General features: G+C 43.0%; 2 protein-coding genes across 3 annotated transcripts; both read left to right on the top strand.

Annotated features, from left to right (window-relative positions):
* The first annotated feature begins 408 nt into the window (after positions 1-408).
* LOC143487658 (B-cell receptor CD22-like) lies at positions 409-20335 on the top strand. Its single transcript, XM_076986712.1, is given in 10 exon segments — positions 409-564; positions 12021-12284; positions 16951-17031; positions 17117-17335; positions 17479-17835; positions 17920-18135; positions 18644-18913; positions 18997-19236; positions 19863-19979; positions 20175-20335. Coding segments are annotated over 10 exon segments (1983 nt in total). The 5' UTR covers positions 409-506.
* On the top strand, positions 12354-15112 carry LOC143487644 (uncharacterized). Of its 2 annotated transcripts, none has more exons than XM_076986702.1 (2): positions 12354-12950; positions 13041-15112. In XM_076986702.1, exons 1-2 carry the CDS (start codon positions 12593-12595, stop codon positions 13451-13453), a joined length of 771 nt encoding a protein of 256 aa, XP_076842817.1. In that variant the 5' UTR covers positions 12354-12592; the 3' UTR covers positions 13454-15112. The 2 variants fall into 2 exon arrangements, with proteins under 2 accessions (XP_076842817.1, XP_076842816.1); XM_076986701.1 differs by having other exon boundaries at positions 12354-13206; positions 13291-15112.
* Positions 20336-20563: the final 228 nt, after the last annotated feature.

Below are 20563 nucleotides of genomic sequence, written 5' to 3'. Positions count from 1 at the left end.
AAACTTGTCCAGCAGGACAATCATAAAAAATCATAAATGTCATTTAGTCGTGTCAGTATGTGACATCTGCATGTTAAATATTGGTCTGTTGTGTAAATTAAACATTAATGGAGAGTTCTGCAGCGTCAGGCTAATTGTTGAGTTAAACGTCTGTGTGTTTGACTGATGTGTGATGGACATGTTGAAAATATCTAAAACCACACGACTCACTGATGGTGTGAGAAACTCCACTGGGTTCCTCTATTAGTAGCAGTTAGCTGAACAGCTCCTGTTTGACTCTTATAGGATGTACAACATGTGTGTTAGTCTGTTATAGGATGTACGTGTGTGTTAGTCTGTTATAGGCTGTACGTGTGTGACAGTCTGTTATAGGCTGTACGTGTGTTAGTCTGTTATAGGATGTACGTGTGTGTTAGTCTTGTTATAGTTGTGGCTCATTCTTTGATATTTTACATGAAACTAAGTGAGTATTGAGGCTGTTCAGGTATCAGCTGTGTGTGTGGGGGATGGTCACAATGTCTTCCAGAACATCAGGAAATATTACAGTCCTGCTGTTACTGACAGGTAAGTTTTTACATTACATTTTCTACAAACACAGTAGATACTATTATGAATGACCCCTGACGAGTGCCAGTTGACCAAGAGAAACAAGAAAATAGAAGATATTGACATCAGAATCATATTAGGGTTCATTGGCCAAATATGCTGACACACACACACAAGGAATTTTGTTCTGTGAGGAACTCTAGTAGAGGAGTGAAGTGAGTGTGTATTATACAGTGAGTGACTGTAGTTGTTTGATGAGGGTCTGAGGGGAGAAACTGCTCCTGTATCTGGTAGTTTTGGTCTACAGTGTTCAGTGATACAGGAGGAGAGGAGTTAAACACAGTCGTGTCCAGGGGGTGAGGGGTCTGTAATTATTTTACCTGCCTGCTTCCTGGAGGGAGGGCAGAGGACCACTGATGATCTTCTCTGGCAACACGGTGGCTTGGTGGTTAGCACGTTTGCCTCTCAGCACTGGGGTCTTGGGTTCAAGTCCCTATCTGAGCGGAGTTTCCATGTTCTCCCTGTGTCTGCGTGGGTTTCCTCCGGGATCTCCGGTTTCCTCCCACAGTCCAAAAACTTGGAGGTTAGGCATTCCCTGACAAATTCTCCCTGAGTGTATGTCTGTGTCTCTATGTTCAATAAAAAGCAGTAGTGTGTGTGTGTGCTTGTATGCCCAGTGGTGGATGGTGCTCTGCCACTAGGGTCTGTCCTCTCTCCCTTCCTGCACCCCATTCAGTCCCCCAGGGGGCTGTGGATCCCGGTAGAGAGTACGCTGTGCGCAGTTGGCTGCCGCTTCTCGCCGGTGTGTGATTGGTTGTCTGTGACTTGTACCTGTGTTAAAATTGTAAAGCGCCTTGGGTATTCAGAAAGGCGCTATATAAATTGAACATTCATTCATTCTGCTGTTCTGACTGTTCACTGATGAATTTCTTGCTCTGTCAATAGCTGCATTCTTAATTGGATATTTAAGTTGTCGAGAGAGTGCCTCCGCCCCCGTATTCTTCTCACCTGGTCTATAAGTTATAAGAGAAGAGTGATCACCGAGCCTGCCTGGAGTTCAGCTTCTTGGTGTTATGCAGGTTCTTATGGTCAGTTCTTACAGCAGCTCCCCGTCACCTACCCCATCATTTCTCTCCGCTGGTGTGAGCTACTGGCCGTTGACCTCCTCTACTCTTCGTCCGTTGGGACAGTACAGCTCCTACTCCAACATCCGAGGCGTCGAAAGAAAGAATGAGTATACCTCGATGTTACAACTACTAGCTTCAGGACACGACCCAATGCTCAAAATAATAAACAAAACGTCCATAACCAAAACAATATCGACTACGTTACCTAAAGCCTGTTCAAACAAAAGTAAATAAAATACAATAACCTACCCTAACTTCCTTTAACAAAACAAAGAGAACTGGATAAAAAAAAAGAGCGTCGTAGTCCTTTCTTCCCGTTTGGGCCGTATTAACAGTCATAAACTATTTACACAAATATTTATACATATGCACTCACACTATATATATATAATCAGTGATTTTTGAGATAAGGGACAAAACACGTCTGCCAGATAAAACTCAAATAAATACAAATAACCAAAAGACTAACCAGGTCTCATTGTAATATTATAAGTGAAACATAATTAAAAATATTATAAAATTAAATATCATAACTACCATCATCATACAATTAAGTCAATAATTTAATGAATATAAAAATATACCGTTTAATAAAAAACATACTTTAATATGCTTTTAAGTTGACATCGTCAGACATTTTTTTTTTTTATAAAAAAAAAAAAAAAACAGGAGTTATTGTGGTCAGCTCACACACTATGGACCCCTTTACCACTTCCTGTTTCTTCCACATGCCACAAGACCACTGTATCTCTGGTAAGTTTTCAGTTTTCTTTTCACTTCATACTTATTTGATAATAGCTGGTGTGTCACAACCATAATGTATCAACAACAAAATCAATTAAATGCAAGATCAGTTTGAATTTATTTTAAATAAAAGCTGAATTTCAGTAGTTTATAGATGCCAAAAGCAACTGATGATAAACAAGATGGCTCCTGCCAGAAATACATGTGTTAAGAGGTGGTAGGGTATTTTGTCAACTCCGTCAGCTGTCAACACCATCAGGATTTGTGTCTGACAGTGTTGATCCTTTCTCTGATGGTGTTGACAAATGCCACTAAAGTGTGTTATTTAACTATGTTATGTAATATTACTTCCTATGTATTTTACTGCTATTTCTATTGTACAGATTTATGCAGATTGTCAAGCTAGAATGGCAAAAGGGAAGCTGTCAGTAGAGGAGCGTAAGAGAACGAACAGGGAGTATCAAAAAAGGAGAGAAAAAATTAATAGCCAGCATGAGCTGAAGGAGAAAATAGAGGCAAAGGTGGAGAAATAGGGTGAAGGAGGGGAAAATAAAATATATCAGGGATTTGGAAGAAAGAGCAAAGAGGCAAAAGAGAAGGTTTTGGAAACAAGCACAGAGAGAATCAAGAGAACGCAGAAAAAGAGCACAGGAAGGACAGCAGAATCTAGACACCCCTCCAGAGAGTCCTTTAGATGTTTGAGGAGCCAATGAGTAGTAGGCAGCTAGTTGCTGGTGAAAAGGTAAGATCCAGATCTAGACAAAGACATTCTAGAGAGATTGAAGCCCTGAAAGACAAACTTGATAAGTTACAAAGAGAGAAAGATAAGCTGAGAAAGAAACTTGAACGCAGAAAACAAGATCAATATGAGATGACACAAGACTCACCTCGGACCCAAACACAGATGATGCTTCAAGGGAGCAAACTCAGAAACCCTTTAATTAAAAGAACGCTGCTCTTCCACCATGTGTTGACTTCAGAGCTGAAAAGAACTGCTCCTAATGCTCACAGAAGAGTATCGCAGCTCTCTATGTCTGGGCGAATACTCAAAAAATATTGTCTCATGCATCGGGTTCGTGAGTTTGGCTTGAGTTACAATATGCTGGGAGAAAAGATGCCAAAACAAAGAAAGCCTGGTTTCCTCCAGACCATCTCCTCAAGTGTTCACCATTTTTTGGAAAATAATGCAAGAATAACAACTTATAAGCAAGACACCATCACTAGGAATAAAGTAAAGCGTCAAAGGATGATTCTGGAAGACAATATGCAAAACCTTCACCATGCATTTATCCAACAAAACCCAAACATTAAACTTAGTTATTCATCCTTCTGTGCATTACGCCCGTTTTATATAACATCACCAAGAGCCTCAGATCAAAAGACATGTCAATGTCAGTACCACGAAAATGCAAAATTGATGCTTGAGGTTCTGAAGTCATTCAAAGCTGTCATCCAGCAAACTTGAAGAGACATTCCAAGTTGTGTATTGTTCTCCAGCTAGTGAATCTTGCCTTTTACGTTGTGTTAACAACAGGGCCGTGCAGAGACCTTTGGAGGGGCAGGTGCTCAAAGTGAAAAGGGGGCACATGGAGCACAAATTTGAAACACCATACAGAAACATACCTTGAAATATAACAGTTTGATTTGTAGCAACCCTTATTCATAAATAATATAACATGGAATCACAACATACCCTATTATTGTCCACATCTCATATCTTTGATAGAGGGCAAAAGTAGTCTATATCTATAGTCTATATTTACCTGATTGAGTACATTGAACAGCTACTGTTGAGGGGGTTGGTGGAGACGCTGTATTGTTCTGATATTGAAGTGACTAAAAAGAGCATGGGAGAGATAGTGGCTGATTAAAATAAGTGTTATGTGATCATGATAAGATGCAAAGATAACTAAGATTAAACATGGCGCACTGTGACCTGCCATACGGCTGATTGTTTGTAGGAGATTCTGTGCTGAGAAAGGATACAGCAGGCTGACTGAACTAAACAGATCAAGTTGCACATTCGTAAAAAGAAAGGGGAACATTAATGGGAGGACAAGAATAAAAGAGGGGTGGAGGTACAGCCTATATCCACTAAGCTATAATTCAAGCTCTGCATTAATTTAGGACACAGAAAGATAATGTATTAAGTTGAATTCAGATCCCCATTAGACACTGGACTGTTTAACTGTGGCTTCTCTTCCTGGAGTCCTTGGACAAAAATGGAACAATTCTTACACCTCTTTATTTTAATTTCACAGCTGTAGTTTTGGTTTCTAAAAAACAAATGCAACCATTTGTTTTGACACAAACATGACTTCAACATGTAATGTTCCATCCTGTTTTTATTAATTGATACTCATAAACTCATGTATAAACTTAACATTTTTAATGGGAGAAAGAGAATAGAGGGTGTGTGTGTGTGTGTCTCTCTCTCTCTCTCTCTCTCTCTCTCTCTCTCTCAGCAGACAACAGACACTTTTTTTGTTTTTTGGCGGTCGTGGTAATTTTTAAAGTAGTCCGGTAATAAAACGCACCCCGCCATTCCTGAATTTTCACCCGCGACTGACTTTTCAAACAAGCCCAATTTGGCGGTAAAACCGCGAACCTGGCAACATACATATACACACACAGTGACAGGCACACTGTAACTCGTGAGAGTGTGTGTAGAGTCTCACACACACAGAATGCTGCTAACTTCACTAACTTTGTCAGTTATCTTGCAAGAAAACAATGTGGCGTGCACAAACAAATACCACGGCAAAACCTACCTACCGGACCGTTAGCTGTTCTCTCTCCGTATCTAGAGTTAGCAGCTTAGTAGCGCCTAGGTCACGTGCTGACGTCACGTAAAGTCAGGAGGGCACGTAAGGGTCAATGTGAATCAACGTGATTCACATGTGAATGGTGATTATTATTATTATTATTATTATTATTATTATTATGCCACACAGACAGACTTTCACACATACAAAAATTGACAAAAGGGCACTTTGGGCAGAAAGGGCCAAAGGGGCAGGTGCTCCAGCACCCTCCGCCCCCCCCTCTGCACGTGCCTGGTTAACAAATACTCAAGTCTTTCTCCAGAGCAAGAGAAAACCCAAGTGGAGTGGAAGCAGTGGAAACGTGTAAAAGAGTGAACAGATGATGGAGCTCACACTAAACTTGAGAAGAACACCGGCACACTGCTAGAGCTTTTCATTCTCTACCAACAGAATTTAAGAAATGAAACAATTACGCATGTCCACTTAGTTCAAAATCAAACCAAGGAGTACAGGAACTTGATAAGAGATTGTAATGAAACCAGTTATTGTGCATGTTGACTTCTCTGAGGCCTGGAAATGTAAATACAGCTCAGAAGTACTATGTCACTATGAACAAAGCCTCCCACAGGTCACACTCCATACAGGCATGTTTCACACCAAGCATGAAAAAGTAGGATTCTGTGCAATCTCTGAGTCCAAGCGCCAGGATGCAGCAGCTATCTGGGCCTATATGGATCAAGTCCTGAAAGATATTCTCACCAGATTTCCAAACATTAACACAGTCCACTTCTGGTCTGATGGTCCAAGCAAACAATACAAAAACAAAAAGAACTTTCTTCTCCTCTCTCTTGTCCCTCCATGACTGGGATTCAAGAATGCCACATGGAATTATTTCCCTACATCCCATGGCAAGGGTGCCCCAGATGGCATCGGGGCAACAGTGAAGAGATGTGCTGACAGTATTGTGCTGAGAGGTCAGGACATTGTGGATGCCAGAGCATTTTATGAGATGGTGTCCAGAAGCCTAAGTAGTGTCAAGCTACAGTACGTCACCAATGATGACCTCCAGTCTTATGACAGTCTACTCTTACAACCCCTGAAACCCATCACAGGAACAAGGAAGATGCATCAAGTGGTAGCTCAAGGGAATATCATTGAATCAGCATCAGAATCGCCTTTATTGTCACTATAATTTACATTACAATGAAATTTGATTCTACTCCAAAGGTGCTTGCCAGTACAGTAGATACACACAACATAAAACATACTCTATAAATTGAGGTAGTGCCGCATATACATGTTTCGTGGATTACTTGCATGATATTTTGAATATTGCACAAGCTATATTACAATGTATGTTACAAATATTGCACATATTACAGATATTGCACATATTGCCCGTGGGAGTTATTTACATGGGTTATATTTCACATGGCTTGGGAATTTACATTTAGTGCAGTGATGGCTCTAGGATAAAAGCTGTCCCTGAGCCTAGGGACATCATTGCAGGCACCTTTCATGTTTTTGTAGTGAGCTACAGATCTGCCAGTGTTTCAGTCCTGCTATTCATTCTTTTGATGGCATCTCACAGGACCTAGATGAGCATGAGGGTTCAATGGCTGTAGAAATACGTCCTCTGGAGATGTTGATGGAGGCCATGGAGAGAGAGCCCAGCAGTGGACCTATGGGCACAACAACTACGATAGAGCCTGGTGATGTTCAGACTGGAGATTGGCTTGTTGTCATATTTGAGGATCAGTGGTGGCTGTCTAAAGCCTTAACAATTGACCAAGAGCACTAAGATATCCAGGTTGATTTTTTTCACCCACATGGGCCACATGTTGGGTTTCAACAAAAACAAGGATGTTGGGATGTCTGCTTTGTGCCATTACCAAATGTTCTAGTCAAGCTCAATGACCCATCATCACCAGTTTGTACAAGCAGAACCAGGAAATATACCAAATATCTGCAGAAGTCATGGACTTCATAGATGAGGAACTCGTTAATAAACAAGTCCATTGACTGCCCTGAGCAGTGAAAATCTGTGACGTTTCTAAACTTTTATACCACAATTATACAAAAGTATTTTGTCCAAGGATGTTTTAAAATGATGAATGGTATGAATTGATGTTCTATCTCTTAATATCTTAATCCCTCAAGTTCTATATCTTAATCCCTCAAGGATTCCTAATAAAATTGTTGCATTTCCAAAATAAATGTGTAATTTTCATGCTTCTAAATGTCACTGTTTCTTATGGAGATTAAATACAAACTTTTCAAATATATGTGACCTTAACTGTAAGAATTCCCACTGAATAATCTACCTTTTGAAAAGAGATATAAAGTGATATAATTAATTTGTTCATAAAACAGAGAACAAAGAAACTGCAAAGAGTCAAAATATCTGGAATAGGTTAATTCAAAATGTATTTCTTTACATCTCTATGTGTCTGATGGTGTTGACAAAAATCTAGTAGATTCCACAAACATGTAAATTATAAAATAATGTTACACTTGGGAGGTTGTTCCAAAACATGGTAAGATAGCCAAAGCCTCATTCAACATGAAAAGATTAAAAAAATAATCAAGAAATATTTTTAGAAAGTTAAAACCTGTTTTGTGATCAAGAATCACTGATATATATATACTGTATATATATACATACCAGAGATGCTCACAAGTCATTTTTTGCAAGTCCAAAAAGCAAACAACAAAAAATGTTTATAGGCCTACTTGCCGAGATGCACCGTGACGAGACGCGACGACACGACCGAAACGACAAATGGCTGAACTGTTTTTTTCGCCTTACGCGTTTTAAATGGTATGCCATGTTGGTTGTTGTCGCGCGAAATGAAAGACGTTGATGACATAACTTGCACTTTACTTTGTTTGATTCATCTTTATCAGGCCCGTAGCCAGCATTGTGATGGGGGGGATCTATTTCCCCCAAAAGTGGAGTGAGGGGGGGGGGGTTATGTCTTATATGTTTCCTCTATGCTGCGCCTATAGCGATCGATCGCCAGTGGTTGGCGCCAGAGCGAACTAGTAACTCAGTGGGTTTTCCATCCACCGAGTTTTTGCGCATTTTTAAAATGCGCATGAAAAAAGCTGGATGGAAAAAGACCAAATATCGCAAAAAGATGTTTACGCTAGGAGGAGGTGGAAAAGTTAGACTATCGCATCGCCAAAATTCGGAAAAACTGGATGGAAAAGGGTTTTTCGCATAAACGATGACGTATCATGCATCAAGTCAAGTGGTTCTGTACATGATCGCGATGTAAAGATGGCAAATGCATGCAAAAACTGTTCTGGAGAGAGCAAAAATTGAATTTAACTTCTCCATGTAAAGAAAAGAAAAAGAAAAAAATGTTTCACAACCTCAACGTGCAAAAATGCGTAACTGCCAGATGGACGTAAAACCACTATTGTTTGGCGTCCTCTCACGTGATCTAAAGTTTATTCGCATAACTGTAATGAATGGAAACAAGGCTTAATTCACATTTTTTTCTGCCGAAACTTAGAAATTGCGCATTATTTTTTCGAAAGGTTTGGATGGAAACCCGAATCATAGATGTAGATCGAAGATAAATAAACTAGATTTTTTTCAGCGTGAGAAATCGGATGTATGGCGTGTGAGCGTGTGAAAACGGTCAAATGTGCATGTCTCACGCTCATTGCGTGAGAGTTGGCAACACTGTTATAAGTTTGTTGTGAGTCTGTTGTTGCTGTCCTTATTTGTTTGTCTGTATATTCACCGGAGATTAACAATTCATTCATTGAATAGCCTACCTATCTTGAGGGGCATGTGTGTACGGAGGGAGGGTGCGGGTGTGGGTGCGGGGGCGGGGGGGGGGGGGGGGGGGATCGAACGAACCCTTCGATCCCCCCTGGCTACGGGCCTGTTTATGTTTTTCAAAATACTTTTGAAGTTTTTTAGTAGCCATTATAATCTCGGCAGATGCTGCGCGTATTCTGTAGCGTGTTCAGCTCCGCTCGTTTGGATTGTGCAACTGCAGGGTGTGATTTATTAATGTGTAGTAAGGAAGATGCCTATTGTTAATGCGCACACATCATTTTTAAATATTTATTAACAGAAATTAGGATGATTTTATTTGACAAAAGGATATATATCACGAAAACAAAGACATTTCATGTAACAACTAATGCTTAGCTGCATCCTTGGGCATCCCCATGCAGTTAGAATGGTACATTCGACTATGACGTTCATAGTCGACTAGGGGGTATAGTCGAATCAGCGACTATTGCAGGTCACCCCTAATATATACATCAGCTACCAAACCAAAAGGGGCAATTTCAGACTCGAGATCGGGGTACAATATTACTCAAACAAACCGGGAGGTCAGATCACAGATATTAGCAACTACACACGTAACTACACCAAACTACACCAGACACCAAAGTGGAGAAAGATTCTCCTTGTCTCACTGCATTGTGGGTCTTTTAAAGGCGGAACTGTGGGTCTTGGGCAGAAAACAGCCAATCTGGATTAACCAGGAAGAGAGAGAGAGACATGGTGGGAGGAGAGACACATCTGGACCTGGAGCGTCAGACACGAACAACGCAACGACCAACATTGGTCATAACACTCGACAAAGAAAGGGTAGTTAAGGTTAGGCTGCTGCAAAATAGGGGCAGAAGTAAACACTGCCTTCAGGTCCTGAAAGGCTTTTTCGGCTTCTTCGCCCTACCTGAGGTGTTGAGCTCCTCCACGGAGCAGGTCTGTGAGGGGCCTAACCAGGGTGCTAAGTGACTGGAAGAAATGACGATAGAAATTGGGGAACACCAGGAACTGCTGGAGCTCACTGCAAGTTTGGGGTCTTTTCCACCCAATCACTGCCTCCATCTTGCATTGTTGCATGCGTACGGAGCCCAGCCTAATAATGTACCTCAGTGAGGTGAAACTCACACATCTCAAGCTTGTAATACAACTGATTGCACAAGAAAAACTCCCTCAAGACCTCATTGATGAACGCCTCTAACACTGAGGGAGCTGTGGCGAGGCCATACGGCAGCACTCTGGCCCATGGTGGTACTAAAGGCCGACTTCCACTCAACCCCCTCGCGGATGTGGATGAGGTTGTAGGCACCGCGTAGATCAAGTTTGGTGAAGTAACACACCTCCCTCAGCTGCTCTAGTGCGGCTGGCACCAATGGCGGTGGGTAGGGGTGTTTCACCAAGAGGGAACTGAGCCCTTGGTAATCTACGCAAGGCCTTTAACAAAGAAGACACTAGCTGATCTGGCGATGTGGAAGGAGGATGTAACCCTGAACTAGAACCTCCATGATGTCCTGCTCCATCACCTGCTCCTCTTCTTGTGACAACGGGAATATTCTACACCTGGGCAGCACTGCCCCCTCATGGAGGTTAATGGCACAGTCCCATTAGTCCCTGTGAAGTGGCAACTGTTTGGCTTTAACCAGGCTGAACACATCGCTGAGGTCGCTGTACTCTGGTGGGATCTCCTGCTTTTTCCCAGCCTCAGGGCTCTCTCTGCACTTACGTGGCCCCTCCCCCTCTCCTTCTGCGGGGGAGATGATTGAACAGGCGGACAGGCACCGTTGATCTGCACTGGATCGCTGCCGCTCGTTTCGTTTTCTTCACCTAGCGGAGTGGTCTCAGTACGCAGCGTAGGAAGTGGGCATGGCAGGGCACCGCGTTTGTGTCCTGCTTACACGACAGTTCAGCTGAAAGTTCAGCTTTGAGTGCATAATAAATAAATGCGTTGATATGGGTCGGGTCATTCTACCATGTACCCGCCGCAATAGTGTGAAAGTCCATGGTGCACTCTGTGGTGCTACATGACCCTTGTTTAAGCAGCAGCAACGACTGGCCACATACTCACCCCTGACGAGGGTGGTTGAATACCTCCTTAAACTCTGCAACAAACCCAGTGTAGTTCTGTAGGAGAGACGAGGGGGCTGAATACAAGGTGGTCCACCAGGCTCTTATGGTCCACAGCGAGATCATAAACGCCACCTGAGTCGGATCTGGTAACGCTGGCTGGTAAGCGAAGTATATTTCACACTGCACCACAAACCCCTCACACTGCTCCAGATCCCCCGAGTAATGATCTGAACAGGTGATGTGACTTCTGTACGGCGAGGGGCTCGTGGTGCTACCAGAACCTGCTCGGGTGGTGAGCTACTGTACGCAACTGTCAAGGTTGCCCATAACGGCTGGCCTGGCCTATTATTATTATAATTAACAATTATTATAATCTTCTCTGGTGTCTTTAGTGTTCAGTACAGTCTGTTCTTGTTCCTGGTTAATGGCTGCTCTGATCCAGAATGTGATAGATGTTTACAGGACAGGTTCAATGACTGAGAACTGACATAAAATATTAAAATAAATACAATATTAAAACAGTAAATAAAAATGCACTAATGTAATGTGAATATAATATACAGAATAATCATGTACTAAACATGGAAATCAGTACTGATGAAAGGAGAGAGTGGATCACCCTGTACTGTAGTCTGGTGTACCGCATGTATATGTATGAATTAGTAACTCACAACCAATCAAGTTATGTATTTTTGTGTAATCTGATGTTATCTGGACCAATCATATTACATGAGAGTGTCAGGTGAAAAGAGGGAACACCAATGTTATTTGGTCAGGAGATGCATATTTTAGAGAGGCATACCCTGTATCAAGAATCTTCATTTTCACCTGTAGATTCACAGAGAACATGTTACACACATGAGAAGAGTCTCTTGTTTCTTCACCAATTAGACACCAATTTTTTTCAGTCATGTTTCAATGTTGCCATCGTAATTGTAATTTTGTGCCTGACTGAGACTGTGTGTGTTCCAGGTGTGCTGGGTGAAGACATGTGGAGTGTAACTTACACTCATGAACGTGTGTGTGTTCTCAAAGGATCATCTGTTCAGCTCTCCTGCTCCTACAAATATCCTGCAGGACTCACAGTGACAAAGTCATTCTGGTTCATTAACTGGTCTGGTACTGAACCTGTGGATGTGAGACAGGAAGAGGGGTATTATGGGAGAGTGCAGTATGGACAGAACTCCCAGAACACCTGTAGTATGACACTCACTCACCTGAGAGAGAGTGACGCTCAGTACAGATCAGTACAGTACAAGTACAGTACGAGGCAAACCAGACACTGACTCGAGGCTGACTTCCTGCTTCCTGTTTCACGACGCACGGCAGCACGCTCGCACGCAAACGCCGATTCACTATCAAATTAGCATAGCTTAGCTATAGCCTAATACACTTACATTAAACACTACGATTCTAAATCAGTGTAATACATTTACCGACATCTAATTATTTTATCTAATTTCTGTTCCCTCCTTCTGTTCTCTCCCTCTGTTCTCTCCCTCTGTTTCTCTCTTTCTCCCTCTGTTTGGTCTCCCCTGTTTTTCATGGCTACCATGGAGGAACGGGCTCTCGTCAAGCTCGGCTCGGAGCTGGAGAAGTTGGGTCGACAGATCGAGCGTCTTCTGGAGAAGCAAGCGGAGCTCACCCAGGAGAAGACCAGGCTCGAGGCCGCCCGCGACGCTGCCTACTCGGCCGTCTCCACTCCCTCGTCACGGCGGCTCAGCGCGACCGCCATCTTGACCCGTGCTCCAGGCTGGGAGCGCCAGCGAGGACGCGGAAGGCAGCCGGCGTCGTCACCCCTACCTCAGCCGGACTTCTCCTCTGCGAACCCGTTCGAGGTGCTCAGCTCCGGGTCCTCCACCTCGCCCTCACCAGCGCCGGCACCAAAGAAGAATAAAGGCGGTATCCTCGTTATCGGCGACTCGATTACACGACACTTGAAGGTCGATCTGCCAGGCGCAAAGAGAAACCCCACTGTGTCCTGTTTTCCAGGCGCTCGTGTCCTGGACGTGGCCAGGCGGCTTCCCTCGGCGCTGAAGCAGCGAGATGACTTCGGCACCGTCGTCCTTCACGTGGGGGCTGTCGACACCTTCGCCCGGCGCAGCGAGATCCTGAAGGACCACTACCGCTCGCTTCTGGACACCGCACGGAAGAAGACGTCGGCCAGGCTTGTTGTCTCCGGTCCGCTTCCAACATTCCGGCGAGGGTGCGAGTTGTTTAGCCGTCTTTTCTGTCTCCACAGCTGGCTCCGGGACACCTGTGGCAGCGTCGGCGTGGACTACGTCGACAACTGGGAGAGTTTCCGTGAGCGTCCGTCACTCTACCGCCGAGATGGACTTCACCCCAGTCGCATAGGCTCGGCAGTCCTCTCCCGGAACATCGAGGACGTGCTACGCCGAGCCTGACCAGCCACAACAAACCACGCAAATCAGCTAAGTAGAACTTACTTCCCTAACTACCAAACCATTGAGACTGTGTCTGTTAGCCGTGGCAGGTATAAGAATAACAGGGCGATATGTTTTAAAAATCTAATTAAAATTAAATTAAATAATCAACGCGAAGTAAGCAGCAATATTAAGCTAAGGCTAGGACTTTTAAACATTAGATCGCTTGCATCAAAAGCTGTGATAGTAAACGAAATAATCACAGATAACAGACTAAATGCACTCTGTTTAACAGAGACATGGGCTAGAGTGGACGAATATGTAAGTTTTAATGAAGCAGCTCCTCCTGGATACAGTTATGTTCATCAGCCCCGTATCACAGGGCGTGGAGGTGGAGTAGCCACAATATATGACATAGATATAGGTTTTACTGTAAAACCAACCACCTCTATTAACTCATTCGAGGCTCTGATAGGTGAAATAGGCAATAATCTTATAGGCAATAAAACAAAGCTTAAACTAGTGACCATCTATCGACCGCCGGGTCCTTACTCAGAATTTCTTAAGGAATTTGCTGAGTTTCTTTCGGAAATAGTCTTAACCATCGAGAGATTTGTAATTGTGGGTGATTTCAACATTCATTATGAAAATGAATCAGACCCACTGAAAATCGCGTTCGACTCCATACTAGATTCAGTAGGTATAGCCCAAAATGTGACAGGGCCTACCCACCGCTGTAAACACACCTTAGACTTAATACTTACTTACGGATTAAACATAGAACATTTGGCAGTCATCCCCCAAAATGACGCCATTTCAGATCATTCCCTACTAATATATGAAATGGCTTTATACGATGTACATCAGATGCGCCATACAAAAACCACGCGCACTATCACATCCGACACTGCAGCAACATTTATAAACTTACTACCAGAGCTACCGAACACTATGCCACTGCAGCCCAATGAATTAGAACAGGCAACACAACAGTTTTATTACACACTCAGCAATACCTTAGACAGTGTAGCTCCAGTTAAAACAAAATTAATTAGGGAGAAAAAGCTTGCACCATGGTATGACGACCACACCCGTCTTCTAAAACAGGCAGCTCGAGCAGCGGAGCGAAAATGGAGATCCACCTCACTAGAAGTGTTTAGAATCACATGGAAAGACGCCATAGTCAAATACAAACATGCCTTAATAAAAGCTAGAGCCGCATACTATTCGACACTAATAGAAAACAACAAAAATAACCCTAGATTTCTCTTCGCGACTGTATCAAAACTAACAAGAAATATCAACGACACTAGTTCTAATACAACACTTACACACACTAGCGATGAATTTTTAAACTTTTTTAATAATAAAATAGATAATATCCGACTACAGAGTCATAATACATTGCAGCCTAACCTCCAATCCAACCCCAGTAGTTTAGTTATTAGTAACTATGCATCCAAAAATATTACCGAGCTAAATGTCTTCGATCCTATATCGCAAAAAGAGCTCACAACACTGATTAATTCATCTAAGCCTACATCATGTATATTCGACCCAGTTCCAACCCGTCTATTTAAAGACCTACTCCCAGCCATTGCAGGGCCCTTACTTAATATGATTAACTGTTCCCTTAACCTAGGGTACGTGCCCAAACAATTAAAATGCGCCGTAATTAGACCCTTGATTAAAAAACAGAATCTAGATCCGCAGATTCTAGCCAACTATAGACCCATTTCTAATCTCCCATTTATCTCTAAAATTTTAGAAAAAGCAGTTTCCAATCAGTTAAACCACCATCTCCAATCAAATAGTATCCATGAAAAGTTCCAATCAGGATTTAGACCAAACCACAGCACTGAAACAGCTTTACTCAGGGTAGTGAATGATTTACTAATATCGGCCGATAATGGGCTAGTCTCGTTCCTTGTACTGTTAGATCTTAGTGCAGCTTTTGATACTGTAGACCACAACATTTTGCTGGATAGACTAGAAAACACGGTAGGTATTAAAGGAGTCGCACTCTCCTGGTTTAGATCATATTTGACTGACCGCTTCCAATGTGTAAGTGTTAATAATAAAACCTCTAAATCTGTGCAGGTTAAATACGGTGTCCCACAAGGGACAGTCCTAGGACCACTTCTATTCACACTGTACATGTTACCCCTAGGCGAGATTATGCATAAGCACGACATCAGTTTCCATTCCTACGCAGACGACACTCAGCTATATTTATCGGCAAAACCCGATGATTTAGGCGCAAACAGTAAAACAGAGAAATGTGTAGAAGAGATTAAACATTGGATGGCGTGTAACTTTCTAGCACTAAATCCCGATAAAACAGAATTAATAATAGTTGGGTCTAGGGCTGCGAGAGACAAGATACATAATGTAGCATTGAATCTACATTCTTTTACTATAACCCCCAGCGCAGAGGTAAAGAACTTGGGCGTCACAATAGACCCAGATCTCTCGTTCGATACACATATTAATAATATAACTAGGGTAGCGTTCTTTCACTTGCGCAACATTGCCAAAATTAGAAACATATTAAATACTAGTGATGCAGAAAAACTAATCCATGCATTCATATCCTCTCGTTTAGACTATTGCAACAGTCTCTTAGCTGGATGTTCTGGTAAATCGATAAACAAACTCCAGCTGGTTCAGAACGCAGCAGCACGAGTTTTAACAAAAACTAAAAAGTTTGATCACATTAGTCCCGTACTATCGTCATTACACTGGCTGCCAATTAGATTCCGTATTGACTATAAAATACTTTTATTAACATATAAAACGCTGCATGGCTTAGCTCCAGACTATCTTAGTGAACTTATTGAACAATATAACCCAGCGCGTTCACTTCGCTCACAGGACGCAGGGTTATTAACTGTTCCTAGGATCAAAAAGATCACAGCAGGTGGAAGAGCCTTTTCTTTTAAAGCTCCACAATTGTGGAATAATCTTCCTGCCTCTATTCGGGACTCAGACACAGTCTCAATGTTTAAAACTCGATTAAAGACTCATCTGTTTAGTTTGGCCTTTGATTAATTTGTTACATATTTACTACATCTCGTATCTTTTCTCCAAGGTTCACCTGGAGAGTAACACTGCAGTCGGAGCCTACAATACCAGCATCGCTGCTCCGACATGGAATGAAAGCCTGGCGTTCATCAACAGACATTTACAGTGACAATATCAAAACCCAGAACTTTCATTTTTACCTTTACTTAGTCTGATTGTGTGATTTGTGTGTGACTTGTGTATTTGTCTGTATTTTGCGTAATTTGTGTGTTAACGGGCCGCCCAATGGAGGATGGGTTCCCTTTTGAGTCTTGGTTCTCCCGAGGTTTCTTCCTATTCCCCACCATCTAGGGAGTTTTTCCTCGCCACTGTCGCCTTGGCTTGCTCATTAGGGATCTGGACCCATAGTATTGTTAAACCTTTTAAATCCTGTAAAGCGCTTTGTGACAACATGTGTTGTGAAAAGCGCGATACAAATAAACTTTGAAACTTTGAAACATATAAGTTCAGATTCTACACTGATAATTCTACAGGTAAATACACTGATGAACCTGGAGTCACTCTGTCTGTCACAGGTAATTATAACATAAAACATTTTAGTTCATCATCAAAATGTTTTATGAAATATTACATAAACATTGTTAATAAAATCACTCACAGGTCTAACGGTTACAGTGTCAGACGGACGTGGTGTAAAGAATCTGATGTGTAGCTCCACCTGTGATCTGTACAACAACCCCACCTACGTCTGGTTCAGGAACGGACGGCCTGTATCCAACCACAACACACGTGACCTGCGTGTGTCTGACAGTAGTGATGGTGCAGGCAGCTACTCCTGTGCTGTAATAGGACATGAGGAGCTCCGTTCTCCTGCTGTCTGTGAGACGCCCACTTTAAACTGATTCTGGTTATTTATAGTAAACATGTTCACAGACACTTTGCTGGGTGGTGCTGATGTCAGAGTTGTGGTTTAATATTCTTGGTGTTTCTGGTTTTGTTTTCATTTACTTTCTCTGTTTCAGGTGTTTCTAAAGATTCAGATCAGAACTGCTGGAGTGTGACTTATTCTGTCTCAACTATCTGTGCTCTGATTGGCTCATGACTGGATTTACACAGTAACTTCACTTTCCCTAATAATAAGAAGGTGACAAAGTCATTCTGGCACATTAACTGGTCTCCTGGTTCTGAGCCTGTGGATGTGAGACAGGAAGAGGGGTATTATGGGAGAGTGCAGTATAGAAATAACTCCCAGAACACCTGTAGTATGACACTCACTCACCTGAGCAAGAGTGACGCTCAAACATATAAGTTCAGATTCTACACTGATGATCCTACAGGTAAATTCACTGGTGAACCTGGAGTCATTCTGTCTGTCACAGGTAATTATAACATAAAACATTTTAGTTCAACATCAAAATGTTTTATGAAATAATACTAAACATTGTTAATAAAATCACTCACAGGTCTAACGGTTACAGTGTCAGATGGGCGTGGTGTAAAGAACCTGATGTGTAGCTCCACCTGTCCTCTGTCCAACAACCCCACCTACATCTGGTTCAGGAACGGACAGAGAATGTCTAACTGCACATCCGTCTCCTGCTCTGTACCTGCAGACAGATGTGCAGACAGATACAGCTGTGGTGTTGAAGGACATGAGAACATCACCTCTCCTGCAGTGTGTGAGTGCAGTTTACAACAAACACAACCTACACGCAACCCACACACAACCTCACACACAACCCACACACAACCTACACCTAACCCACTCGCAACCCACACACAATCAACACGCAACCCTCACGCAACCCACAAGCATTCCACACAACAACCCACACAGCAACCCACAAGCAAACCACACGCAAACCACACACAAACAACACGCAACCCACACACGCAACCCACACATAACCTCACACGCAACCTCACACGCAACCCTCACACGCAACCCTCACACAGCAACCCACACAGCAACCCACACAGCAACCCACACAGCAACCCACACGCAACCCACACACAATCCACACACAACCCACTCATAATTATCAACCACTAGTGTTATTTGTGTGCTGTAACTAAAGTACCTCATTAATAACAATAACATGGAAAACTATATTAATCTCCCAAGCAGATTCCCCTAGAGGTTTAGAGGTTGTGTTTATTTTTAAAGTTAAATCTGTTTGTGTTCAGATTCCCCTAGAAACACCAGCGCAGTGGTGGTTCCCTCTGGAGAGAGAGTGGAGGGAGGTTCAGTGACTCTGACCTGCAGCAGTGATGCAAACCCTCCTGTTCTCAACTACTCCTGGTTTAAGCAGAGAGCAGCTGCAGACACACTGCTGGGAACAGGCCAGAACTACAGCATCACCAACATCAGCTCCCAGCACAGTGGACTCTACTACTGCACCGCTCACAACCAGCTAGGACAGCACAACTCCATCGCCGCCCTGCTGGACGTGTTATGTAGGTGCAGTTTGCTGTGTGAGATCCTCTTGTGTTGGGAGTGTAATATGTTCAGTGACGTGTTGAGTTTCTCTGCTCTTCAGACCCTCCCAGAGTCCCGTCTGTTACTGACCGTGTGTCTGGGGACTTGATCACCCTGCTGTGCTACAGTGACTCCAACCCCAACAGCACTTACACCTGGTACAGGAAGACACGAAGTGATGTCAAACCTATTGAAAATGGCACCAGTTTAACTTTAAATGCAAGTACAGTTGGACCTTTCTACTGTGAGGTGAAGAATCGCTTTGGATCATCCAATTCAACAGAATGGCCCTTCACATCAGGTACGGTGTGGGCTGGGCGGAGTTCCTACGCTGGTTAGAGACACTCAGCATGCAGACTGAGGTGGTCTTGATCTCTCTTCTCTGGTTCTGTTGCATTTGAGTTCACAGGGTTCTGTAACTGTTCACACGTGTGTGTAAAGTCTTACATGTGTGTGTAAAGTCTTCTCACTATTGCAGATAACACAACTGTGATGTATACAGCCGCTGGAGTCACTGTGGGTTTGTTTCTGGTACTTGTTGCTGCCCTCCTGTGAATGAGGTGAGAAGTGCAAGACACATTTATCTCTCTGGGGTTTCTTCATAAGATTGATCATGTTCATAAACTCTGGTCCACTATGTGGGTCAGACATTTCTGCTGATGTTTCTGTGTTGTTCTTACAGAAGTCGAGCTGCAGCTCCCAGGAGCAGACGTGAGGAGAACAGTGTGAACGTGAGTTTTAGTGAGAAACTCAGGACAGACGTGAGGCTTCATAATGACCCAAATGGTTTCTTTACTGGGTCTGAGGTTCTACTGGGCTGTACAGGCAGTGACAGACTTTACAGTGGCAGACTTTACAGTGGCAGGATTTATATCACTACACACAGAGAACATCTGAGTATTTCTGTCTCTGCATGACACATCTCAGCTCTGACCATGACCTCTGACCTCATGCAGGTGGCTTTCCTAGATGACCAGGATGACATTTACACCATTGTTTATTTCACCTGCACCCCCACACAGGAAGTGTCTCTGTCCTCCAGACGTATTGGCGCTTCAGTATGTGGTTAGATGAAATTTGGCAGTCACACTGCTGCCACCAAGTGAGCATATCATGTCATTACACCTACTATAATTTAAAATGTTTACAATGCTGCAGCTGATTACATTTTCCAAAGAAATGACACATAAATCTGTTCCACTCTGCTAGTGACACCAATCCTCTCTGTGTGTTCCACAGGTCTGAAGGAGCTGATGACCCGTCTCAGATCTACAGCCAGGTCCATAAACCCAAACCCCACACATAAGCAGCGTAACACCCTCACCGTGAGCTCAGAGCTCTGGTCTCTAACAGCAGAACATGCAGCAGCTCTGGATCCTGGAGAAACGCTGAGAAGTTGAATTTCAGTTTTCCAACAATCACCGTTCAGCCAGACAGGAGGGAGTCTGGTGACGTTGGACCACTTTACTACCGTAAAAGGGCTTTGGTTGTTCCTCTCTGAACACAGGAGGCTGATACCAGTGTTAGTACTGGACTAGTGTTCATGCACTGAACATGCTTGAATTGTGCTTAGTTGTTAGATGTTACATATGTATCCACAATATGTTAGTTATGTCTGGACATTCTGT

Source organism: Brachyhypopomus gauderio, unplaced genomic scaffold (genome assembly GCF_052324685.1).
Source record: "Brachyhypopomus gauderio isolate BG-103 unplaced genomic scaffold, BGAUD_0.2 sc49, whole genome shotgun sequence".
NCBI lineage: Eukaryota > Metazoa > Chordata > Actinopteri > Gymnotiformes > Hypopomidae > Brachyhypopomus > Brachyhypopomus gauderio.
This window is presented reverse-complemented; position numbering and strand designations above follow the sequence as displayed.

Excerpts from the sequence above, each read along its gene's own strand:
- LOC143487644 (XM_076986701.1), top strand. The coding sequence starts at position 12,593 with ATGGCTACCATGGAGGAACGGGCTCTCGTCAAGCTCGGCTCGGAGCTG. Across the intron at positions 13,207-13,290 it reads GACACCGCACGGAAGAAGAC|CTGGCTCCGGGACACCTGTG; the intron begins GTCGGCCAGGCT and ends CTGTCTCCACAG.